This window comes from Megalopta genalis, chromosome 8 (genome assembly GCF_051020955.1).
Source record: "Megalopta genalis isolate 19385.01 chromosome 8, iyMegGena1_principal, whole genome shotgun sequence".
NCBI classification, from domain to species: domain Eukaryota; kingdom Metazoa; phylum Arthropoda; class Insecta; order Hymenoptera; family Halictidae; genus Megalopta; species Megalopta genalis.
In genome coordinates, this window is record NC_135020.1 from 13,079,649 (window position 1) to 13,092,175 (window position 12,527).

At 31.9% G+C, this 12,527-nt stretch overlaps 1 protein-coding gene across 2 annotated transcripts in view; it reads right to left on the reverse strand.

Annotated features, from left to right (window-relative positions):
* Window positions 1-208: 208 nt before the first annotated feature.
* The window catches only part of LOC117217545 (trace amine-associated receptor 8c), a 94,227-nt gene continuing 81,908 nt past the window's right edge, over window positions 209-12,527 (reverse strand). For both annotated transcript variants that reach the window (XM_033465222.2, XM_033465220.2), the window contains exons 7-10: window positions 11,138-11,392; window positions 7,893-7,992; window positions 6,879-7,004; window positions 209-810 (exon numbers count right to left, since the gene is read on the reverse strand). In XM_033465222.2, coding sequence (XP_033321113.1) covers window positions 6,880-7,004; window positions 7,893-7,992; window positions 11,138-11,392 — 480 coding nt within the window. In that variant the 3' untranslated portion in view covers window positions 209-810; window position 6,879. The remainder of the gene's footprint in view (window positions 811-6,878; window positions 7,005-7,892; window positions 7,993-11,137; window positions 11,393-12,527) is intronic.

Below are 12,527 nucleotides of genomic sequence, written 5' to 3' on the forward strand. Positions count from 1 at the left end.
CTTAAACGTTATCGTTACCTGCGATTTGTGCGATTACTATGAACGTGTGTGTCCGTGAGAAATAATAAATATGTGCGTTTCATCGATGCGTCCTTTTAGGCTAACGTCGTTTATAGCTATCGCTAATATCCAGTAATCTACAAAATGTCCTCTAGTTCCTCATTACTTTCATGTAATGCAAAAGGGTCGACTCTAAAAGAACTCCACGTTTAGCTACGGTTTATTTATTCATTTGGTATTTAGTGCCGAAGGCAGTTACTTTGACTCCGATTCGATACGACGAGAAAAACCGCGGTTCCACCGATCCGGAGGAACGGGTTGCTTCATCGTGTTCGATCGAACGACGAGATACCCTATAATATAAAATTGTAATCACTTTTATAGGTAGTAGTAAGGGTCACCGACGAACTCGCTTTGATTCGGCGAAGCTCTCTCTCTCTCTCTCTCTCTCTCTCTCTCTCTCTCTCTCTGACGTACCCAACTCCCTTATATTTAATACGATGTAAGTACCTGAGATTATATATTAATTATGTTCAAGGTCTAGAATCAGATCGGGCATGCTCTTCACATGAGCACACTCTGAGCGAAGTCGATGATCGCGTTGAATTTGTGCCGTTTCTTCAACTTCCGCCGCGACGAACCGCGGCCGGTACACGCGCAGCAAGGAAGATGAATTGTTTCGAAAATTTTCGGATGACCATTGTACTTGGTGAACGTCACGAACCGTTGGGTGCCACTCTGCCGCCACGCTATACTAACTAACTTGCGTCGGGGATCTTAAATCCTCTGTTTGCGTGGCAGCATTCCGACCTGCAAAAAGAACATTCGATTGAACACGCCGTAATTGAAAAATCATATCTCGACTTAGTTCTTCGATAACTTCACTTTTGAGACAGACTGTTATAGTGCAGACTGTTATATTAGGCGAGTTCTATACAGAAAGGATGACGATGTTTAAACAAAACGTTGTTACGATGATAAAAATTATAAATAAATAAATATATATTTATTTATTTATTATTTTATATATTATATATATTTATTATATATATTATACATATTATATTGTATGTATTATATTAATATATTACTATATTATATATATTATTTGTTATTATGTGATATTATTATATATTACTATATTACTATTATTATATATATTATATATATAATATAATATAATAACATATTATTATAATATATTATTATATAATATTATACACATTTCATATATGTATTATTATATATATTATATAATTATAATAAATAATATAACATATATATTATAATATATTATTATATAATATTATATATATTATTAAATACAAAATATAATATATTTATATACATATATTATATATAAAAATGTATAGCTACAATTTGAGACAGTAGGATCAGTCGTCGGAAACTTGACATTCGAATATCCTGGTCCAAATGGACCCTGAGTCCATCGTCCGAGTGTTAAGGGTGTTTATTTTACACTTTAAATCCACTAAGTTTGGTAAAAAAAAGTATCGTCGTCCAGATATGACTGACGCGAAATGTTAGTCGTTCGAACTTGTGGTCAATTTTGCGTTAATTTAACATCGATTAAATCGAGAGTATAGAATCATGTTATGGCGATCGTGACGTATAATTTTGAGGTATGCTATTATTACTAAGCCGCGCAACCATTATGCAAATTTCCATTCTCAGATTTAATTTTATGCAAGTTCAACTATGGGGAATATTTATTTAGTTGACTGGAAGATTCTGTAAAAGTAAGAATAAGATCAAAATATTCTAAAATATATGTTAGAAAGTTAGAATATATGTATATAACACATTGCAAATTCATAAAGTGCTACTACAGTCCAGGTAGCAACGTGCGCGATGTTAGTGATATTTCACTATGCCTAATTTATCAATACAACTTTACCTGTAACTGGTTTATAAATGGTACATGAATACCATTACAGTGCGCACTATAGCATCGGCTATTATCCGTGGTTTCACGAAATAGCGGTAGGGTCTGGAACGTATTACCCACGGATACGGCGCTACCGTACTTACTGCTACCCACTACGAACTTGCAAATTGCCATTGTTGCACGTCGTGACGTCCTAGTTCTCTAATACTTGTAGTATACAAAAGGTCGCAAAGTATTCGCTAATGCAAAGGGTGTCTCAAAACTGGGACAACGTTATTACTTTCAATAAACGTTTATGTAAGTACGATTACTTTATTTTGTATTTTGTACATTTTATTTTGTATTTTGTATATCTTATTTTGTACTTTGTATATTTTATTTTGTATTTTGTATATCTTATTTTGTACTTTGTATATTTTATTTTGTACTTTGTATATTTTATTTTGTATTTTGTATATTTTATTTTGTACTTTGTATATTTTATTTTGTACTTTGTATATTTTATTTTGTATTTTGTATATCTTATTTTGTACTTTGTATATTTTATTTTGTACTTTGTATATTTTATTTTGTATTTTGTATATTTTATTTTGTACTTTGTATATTTTATTTTGTACTTTGTATATTTTATTTTGTATTTTGTATATCTTATTTTGTACTTTGTATATTTTATTTTGTACTTTGTATATTTTATTTTGTATTTTGTATATCTTATTTTGTACTTTGTATATTTTATTTTGTACTTTGTATATTTTATTTTGTATTTTGTATATCTTATTTTGTACTTTGTACATTTTATTTTGTACTTTGTATATTTTATTTTGTATTTTGTATATCTTATTTTGTACTTTGTATATTTTATTTTGTACTTTGTATCTTTTATTTTGTATAAGTCGAACACGATTGATCGCCATAATCTTTTCTTAAATTACTCGAGTATGAAACTTTAATAAATAAAAGGAAAGAAATTGAAACGAAGGAACTAGTCGACGAATCCGTATTACATCTTCCGCCAATCTGAAATTAGCTTAGATAGTAATTTTCAAAAGAATTATTAGTTCGATAATAAATCTGATATTTAAATGAACATAAATACCGTGTAAATTAAGCTCTCCGATTTAGGATTATTTACCAATAAGATCATCAATTTGCTAACTATTGGCGCTTCGAAACTGATTTTCAAAGTACAGTAAATTCTCCCTAATTGACGCTCAGATCGCGCACAAAAATGAACAATTTGGGAAAAGGAGATACGATTATTCGAGCCTCGCGGCTCAGTTTTATAGCAACAATTATACTTTGCATAGTGCAATCACAACTCTTCTTACGTGCATAATTAAAAAAAAAACAATCCACATGAAGTTAACTCGAATTAGTAACGATTACACTGCGGATATTTATGCATTTATTATATATTCTGATCAGTGGAACATTTATTATAACGTTCGTAATCATTTGTGTTAAGCGTGAATTCTGCAAACGGTGTTTCAATTAATTAGAAATGTTTGTTTACAAATGAAGTTGAACTTATGTGACATCTTTTTCGGGATAATATATGCAGACTGCTATAAATGCATCACGATTTTCATTGCTTTTATCAACAATTATAAAAACGAGGCGCAAGGCTCGAATAATCGATTAATAATAATTCTCTTCCCAAATTGTCCATTTTTGTTCAAAAGCTGAAGGGAAATTAGGGAGAATTTACTGTACTTCATTTACACAACGAGATTGTACGATAAATTTTATTATTAATAATAATTCTCTTCCGAAATTGTCCATTTTTGTTCAAAAGCTGAAGGGAAATTAGGGAGAATTTACTGTACTTCATTTACACAACGAGATTGTACGATAAATTTTATTATTAATAATAATTCTCTTCCGAAATTGTCCATTTTTGTTCAAAAGCTGAAGGGAAATTAGGGAGAATTTACTGTACTTCATTTACACAACGAGATTGTATGATAAATTTTATTATTAATAATAATTCTCTTCCGAAATTGTCCATTTTTGTTCAAAAGCTGAAGGGAAATTAGGGAGAATTTACTGTACTTCATTTACACAACGAGATTGTACGATAAATTTTATTATTAATAATAATTCTCTTCCGAAATTGTCCATTTTTGTTCAAAAGCTGAAGGGAAATTAGGGAGAATTTACTGTACTTCATTTACACAACGAGATTGTATGATAAATTTTATTATTAATAATAATTCTCTTCCGAAATTGTCCATTTTTGTTCAAAAGCTGAAGGGAAATTAGGGAGAATTTACTGTACTTCATTTACACAACGAGATTGTACGATAAATTTTATTATTAATAATAATTCTCTTCCGAAATTGTCCATTTTTGTTCAAAAGCTGAAGGGAAATTAGGGAGAATTTACTGTACTTCATTCACACAACGAGATTGTACGATAAATTTTATTATTAATAACAATTCTCTTCCCAAATTGTCCATTTTTGTTCAAAAGCTGAAGGGAAATTAGGGAGAATTTACTGTACTTCATTTACACAACGAGATTGTACGATAAATTTTATTATTAATAATAATTCTCTTCCGAAATTGTCCATTTTTGTTCAAAAGCTGAAGGGAAATTAGGGAGAATTTACTGTACTTCATTTACACGAGATTGTACGATAACTAACACCGGATTGTCGGATGGGACATGAACAAACATAGGGTGAATTGAACTTTGTCTGCTCGAATGCATTCGTTCGCGTTTATATCCGCACTCGTTGCCGTTCATTCGCGTTCGTTCATGCTCGCACGTTTTCTCTTCGCTCGTTCGCTAACTACGGACCCTACTTTGGTCCCCGTAGCAATCTCTTGTGTGCGAACTGTGCAGCCACTGTACAGTTAATTTAGCTATTATGCGTGAAACATGAAGCGTGCCTATTCGGTGTCGAAAATGCACTTGTCGCGTTAGAAAACTTCTTGCGTTAGAGATTGCTAATGTTTCAGTTTATATTTGCGAATGCTGCGAAGCTAGATTATCTTCTAAAAGGTGAACTAAATTTTCCTGGTTTATACGCAGCAAATCATTACCGAGATAAAACGTTTTATACGCAAAGTTCGTTTCGGAGAAACGAATTTGAAATTAGCAAAACGATAAGTGAAAAGTAGCTACGAGCGTGTTTTGTACGTATATCAAATTTATACAAAAAGATATTCATTTTACAAGATATAATTACATGAAAATGTATATCTTAGGCACGTCTTAGAATTTATATTTTATTTGTTCAGACGATGTATGATCTTCAATTGAGAAATGCACAATTAGGTACATTATGTCTATATTTACAAGCTGTAATTTTACATGATACGTGTATCAAAGAAATTGTTTATTGATTATCACTGAGGTGTCTACCGGTTGAGATTCGTCTTAGCGAAATTGCATAATACGAGGATCGGTACTTTTTGTTAACAAAAGCAGTAAAATGATGACTCTCTGCTCTGAATTCACACGTACTAAAGGTTAAAAATGATGCAGAACACATACTGAACACGTGAAACGATACTAAAATTATTATTATTATTATATATTATTATTTTTTATTATTATATTATATTATTATTATATTATTATAATATATTATTTATATTATTATTATATTATATTATATTATTATTTTTTAAAATTGCGACATGAATAAACTTAGGCTGCGTTGCATTCAAATGCATTCTAATACTAACTACCTAGCTATGATTGCATCAATAAAGGAGCCACTTTTCGATTAAAATAATATATATTATGAAATAATATAATATATTTATATATACATATATATATTATATTATTTAGTTAGTATTAGATAATTTATAAAATATATTATATTATTAAGTTAGTATTAGATAATTTAATATATATAATATTAATATTTAATATATAATTATATATTTAAAAAATAAAAAAAAATCGAACACAATCGATCTGATTTTTACGATCATGGGTGTGAACGAATAATAATAGTCTCTGAGAGAGAAGTCACATTGGCCGGAAAAGCAGCTGCCAGATCAGATCGCAAGGCACGTGTCCTCTCGTCGGAACCGGAAGCGGAAAGCCACGAGACCGAGCGAGAGCCAAGGCGATCTACGCGCGCCGTAGATGTAGTTGCAAAAGTTTCATCATTAATGTTAGAGTTAGAAGCGAGCAGGCAATAGTCACTCTGAGCGGGCAGAAGCTCGGCTTGTACATTCGTAGACAATTATGGTCGCGTTCCTAATTTTGCTGAAGACGAGAAGTCAACTTAAAGTTCATGCCCCGCTTTCCCATTACAAATAGCCCAGGGCATTCCTCGCTCGAGTAGATCGCATTTCAGGATCCCATTACAAATTTAGTGCCCTTGGGTGTTCAACTATTTCAATTAATTGCTAACCAAATGACAATTATTAAAACATCTATTGACGGGCGTTTATAAATCGCGCATGTAAGTTGTACCGCGTTTTTCAAGCGGTCTCAAATATAACAAATACCTAAATTATGGTATTTTCGGGAAATAAGGGGTTCCTGAGGTGATTTGAAGGAACTTTTTCCTTAGCGAAAATGCAATCCGCAGCTTCGTTTACGAGTTATTAACGAAAAACGATGACCAATGAGGGGCGAGCTCGCTTAGCGTTAGGCGGCCGAGCCAATCAGTGGAACTGGGCTTCGACCACTCGTTGACTCGGCCGCCTAGCGCTAGGCGAACTCTCGCCTCTCATTGGTCAGTGCTTTTTCGTTAATAACTCGTAAACGATGCCTCGGAGAACATTTTTGTAAAGGAAAAAGTTGCTTCGAATAGCCTCAGGAATCTCTAATTTCCCGGAAGTGGTATTATATTATATATTGTATTATATGGTATTATAATACCATATACATATATACATATAATGTATAATATAATATAATATAATATAATATATGGCCGTCATTATATGCATGTATAACGTTGCAAAAGTCGCGTTAGAAATGAATTGTTCAAAGTACCTCACGTAGGCGTGGCATCGCTATGTGCTATGTGTCCAGTTTCCCATGGGAGCGGTAGCGTATTAGTTAATGATGAAGAGGAACACCGAGCCATTGAACACCGATCCATTGAACAGCGTTCTAAACCTGGAAAAAGTGATGTGCAAAATTATGTGCTATTATAACTTTGACTTCTTCGTTATATATATTTAAATGAATGTACATCGATGGGAAAGAATCGTTTACTGTGCATTAAAGTAGAGTATAATATAGAGAATAATAATATATACTCTATAATATAGAGAATAATAATATATACTCTATAATATAGAGTATAATAGTGTCAAAATACAAAAAACTTTCGATTATTATTTAAAATATAAAAAAGAAAGTAGCATTTCAAATTTATTTTTATAACTTTCCAACTGAATTTTATAAGGCGTCCGAATAAGTATTAAATGCATTTCTGATTGAATTTCCTCATATTACATCGATATTAACGGGCAAATGGGCCAAAAATGCATTCCAATTTTACCATTGCAATGTCTCCAGATGCATTAAGAAATTCGACGTTTTTCAAAATACTTTCTCAATTATGTCGGTAACATTTTACACGAAAGTTTAATCGAAATAAATTACATCGAAAATTTCTTGCATTTCGAAATTTATATACCCCACCTTAATATACCGTAAAGGATTACATATTTCCCTGTAATATTTAAACATAGGCGTAGAAATGGAAGTTGTACCAGTTCCCGAATACTTTTGCGAGTAACTGTACGTAGCCCGAAGTAAACGGTTCTTCAACGTGTTTATACATAGAAAATTGGATTATGTAAAAAAGATCCGCAGTTTTGTTATCGGTTATGTAGATCCGAGGTGCTGCGCCGCGTTTCAGTGAACTGTGCGCTCATATACATATATATAGTATAGTACGTTGGACGATGGTCAATATTTGGATTGCAGTAATGATACGCAAAAACGCTTTATGCCGTATTTATTTCCCTGATGCGGCCAGATAGTTTACATACATACCTGATAAATCAACACCGGCCATGCTGCAAACGTCAAGACCGCCAGTGCTGGTTGCGCAACAGTGTTGTTTCGATCCCAATGGCTTTGGTCTACATAATATCTGCGCAAACGTATGATACAAGAACTATTCAATGATCTACCATTCTTTCCGGTCTACGAAAATGTACAAATTGAGAATAACATAGAGTTTCATAGATTTTCTTATTCCCTTTATGCTATCGAAAATATCGAGATGAATTATTCAACGTCGAAGGGTCACACTCTTGGAGAATTTCTTTTCGACCACGGATATTTTGTCAACCTATTCTCTCGGACATGCGTACGTTCCATTTTCAAACTCTTTGACAGCAAGATGCATTTATTTAGAAGAATATCATTTAACAATGTCCATAGTATTTTATTTGAGAAACTATGACCTATGCTAGACAGAACGTTCCATTTTCAAACTCTTTGACAGCAAGATGCATTTATTTAGAAGAATATCATTTAACAATGTCCATAGTATTTTATTTGAGAAACTATGACCTATGCTAGACAGAACGTTCCATTTTCAAACTCTTTGACAGCAAGATGCATTTATTTAGAAGAATATAATTTAACAATGTCCATAGTATTTTATTTGAGAAACTACGACCTATGCTAGACAGAACGTTCCATTTTCAAACTCTTTGACAGCAAGATGCATTTATTTAGAAGAATATCATTTAACAATGTCCATAGTATTTTATTTGAGAAACTATGACTTAATGCTAGACAGAAAATTCGTCGAGCATTATTAGCACTCGTGAAATATTTAGAGTAAATTTAACCCAATTTTCCTTCGGCTTGTAAACGAAAATGGACAATTTAGGAAGAGAAAGTACGATTATTTGAGCCTTGAAGAATTGACCCTTTTAGAATTGTTGACAATCGGCAACTGTAAAAGTGAGCCGCGAGGCTCGATTAATCGTATCTTTCTTTTCTAAACTAAAGAAAAACTGGGGAGAATTTATTGTATTTTTTAAGAAATAACTCGCTCTTTCACAAAACTGGTAACTTAAGACGTAAATATCTAGGATATCGTATTTTTTAAATTGAACTTTCAATTTTTATACACGTAATGTCGGTGATATCGTGTCGATATCTGTCAATAAATTATGAACGTTTAAAATTTTGCTCAAAAATAACTTCAAAAGTTACGTTTCCAAGAAACTAATTACAAGATTTTGAATCGTGCACGGAGTTCTAAAAGTCTAAGAAATTTTAGAATGATCTATAAAAACATGCGTCCAAAACTGCGACCGCTTGATTTTGGAATGATCTGATAGAAAAAATAAAAATTTCGTTTGACCTCAATTCCATATAAATTTCCATATAAATTTGTCCAGTAGAATTTTGTTCAAAATTCGGAATCTGGTAATTATAGAGTGTAAATGAATCAAGAATTGCGAATTTTATGTTCATTTCGTTTTATAATTTATGGGCCAAGATTCTATTCAATTACAGAATACAGTAAATTCTCCCTAATTGACAATTCGGGAAGAGGAGATACGATTATTCGAGCCTCCTCATCCCAAACTGTCCATTTTTGTTTCCAAATTGACCGTCGATTAGAGAGAATATTTACCGCAGTCTCGCTTTTTCTTACGTACTAGAATTTTTCAAAACCCAATTTAGATCCTGTCTCTGTCGACTGACGAAGAAAAACTTCACATCGCCGAAAAGTTTGAAGCCTGCTAATTTCGGACGAACTCGTCGGAAAAAACTTGGATAAACCGAGCGGAACGTTTATTTCACGTAGGGAAGCAGACTAATCGGTTTTCGATGAAGTATTCTAATAAATAATGATTCCCAGCCCGCAGGCACATCACCAGCAAGTGAGTGGAAACGTGTACGTTCCCGGGGAGAGTAGAATTTACTGGGCCCCGACAAGCTTTTCGGAATTCATGGGCTGTAAAGTCGAAGCACGAAGATATATGATCGTTACTGCGAGGGTCAACGTAACGTATCGTGACATGCTGAATCAGTGAATAGCAAGAAAATGGGCGCGAAACGCAAAGGAAAAGAAGCTCGTTAAACCGTAAAAAGTATTAGCTCTGTGTCGTTTCGCAGGAACCGTGCACGTTCGAATAAATCGCGGTACGCGTGTGGACGTTTTTTCATCGCTTTATCATTACATACATTTTTTTTGTTCTTTCAAACGGAGATGCTGCGATACAGCGCAACAATATTTTCTAGATCTGTGTTAACAAACAACATTCATTATTATCTACGTCAGGGTTTCTCGGTGGCACACAGCCTGAAAAATTGAGGCTCCGGAGACCGAAAGTCTGCAACTTTTTAACGAACGGAGAAGACGATCCGATATTTTCTTTCTTTCTCTGTTTCAATAATTCAACGGAGGTGATTATAATTATATTTTGTAGTGCAATTTACAATAATTCAATAAAACATTTACTTGTGACTTGCAGATTTTAAATATTTCATATGAATTTTCTCTATTATTTGATATTTTCAATTAAATACGTTTAATTGATATTGTATATAATATTGATATTGTATTAATATATAATTGATATAATATTTTGTAGTGTAATTTACAATAATTCAATAGAACATTTACTTGTGGCTTGCAGATTTTAAATATTTCATATGAATTTTCCCTATTATTTGATATTTCCAATCAAATACGTTTAATTGATATTATACATAATATTGATATTATATCAATATATAATTGATATTAAATATTAATATATAATTGATATAATATTTTGTAGTGTAATTTATAGTAATTCGATAGAACATTTACTTGTGGCTTGCAGATTTTAAATATTTCATATGAATTTTCCCTATTATTTGATATTTCCAATTAAATACGTTTAATTGATATTATATATAATATTGATATTATATTAATATATAATTGATATTAAATATTAATATATAATTGATATAATATTTTGTAGTGTAATTTACAATAATTCAATAGAACATTTACTTGTGGCTTACAGATTTTAAATGTTTCATATGAATTTTCCCTATTATTTGATATTTCCAATTAAATACGTTTAATTGATATTATATATAATATTGATATTTTATTAATATACAATTGATATAATATTTTGTAGTGTAATTTACAGTAATTCGATAGAACATTTACTTGTGGCTTGCAGATTTTAAATATTTCATATGAATTTTCTCTATTATTTGATATTTCCAATTAAATACGTTTAATTGATTAAGCGGCTGTCCGTACTTACTTTAGTGTAAAGGATTTCTCTAGAAATCCGGCGAAAATGATTGTTGAACAGCCAGTATAGAAATGGATTCCAAAAGCTGTTGGATAGAGCGAGCCACGTGGCGAGAAAGTCGAGGAATGGCGGTGGTTTGCTTCCGGTGCACGCTGCGACAACTTCCTGAATCGTCCATGGTGTGACCATAACAATGAATCCTAAACTCATCGCAGCCATTGTCCTTGAGGCAGAAGTTGACAGTCGCCTTTCGTGATCTACAAGCTGAAACGTGCATGCGATACACGTATGTATTTATACATAATTGCAAAATCAAATGGAACGATAATACTTAAACGAGCATTAACGCTAGATTTACGGAGCACACAAAAAACAGCTGTTTTATATTAGTTTATAAAAGTAACAACGAGACATTTATTCTGATTTTTCACAAGTGTTATTGTAACATTTGTCATAATATAATATAATATTATTTATATAATATATGAAAAATCGTAAATTAAAAAATTAGCGATCCGTCATTTTGACGGGATCCGTAAATCTAGCGTTAAATAATATTGCGATGAACAATGAACAAAGTGCAGGTAACACTATTAAATACTATTCTCGCGTTTCGATAACCATTAATTAGGCGATTCTTCTATAAGAAAAATATACTTTGACGCGTTGAACGCAAATTTAAGGAACGTTCTTCTCCATCATCCTAAATATTTGAGAAACCTAATTTCGACTAAACCGTAAAAACTATAAAATGGTAGGCAGCACATAAAATTATTTTAAATTACTTGTTATAAATTATGTAAACGATAAACTTAATTTACCTTCACTAATTCGAACATTAGATATATTAATTGAATTATAGGACTTTTGAAATTCCTGTTGAAAATCGATTTAAGTATAATGTTACGTTGCTTAAGTATAATTATTTGACTTGTGTATTATTAACAAATATAATCTACTAACGACTGCTTTTAAAACTTATATACCTCATCATTATGTGTTCAGTAACAAGGTCTAGCCAAGCAATGGAGGTCGGATTCGTTAATTGAAAAGAAAATTCATTTGGCTTCGGAAAGTTGCCTTTACGAACTTATTTCCTAGTAACTGCGTCGGTTAATGGCTTGGAACATCGCAGTTCATTAGCATTGAATATAGTGATTGAATTAATGATACGCGAGTTTTCGCTCCGCCGATTATATTACTTTTACGAAGTGAAAATCGAGCTCGGTGCCAGGGCGAATAAAAGATTTCATGTCAAAATTACATGAGATACATTGCACGCAGTTGAATTCCAACCATTTTCCAGTTGTGATCGATTTTATGATTACTTTTGCAATTCGTTAATAAAAGTGATTAATGATTACATTTGGCGACACATTCTCATCCATCATAGATATTT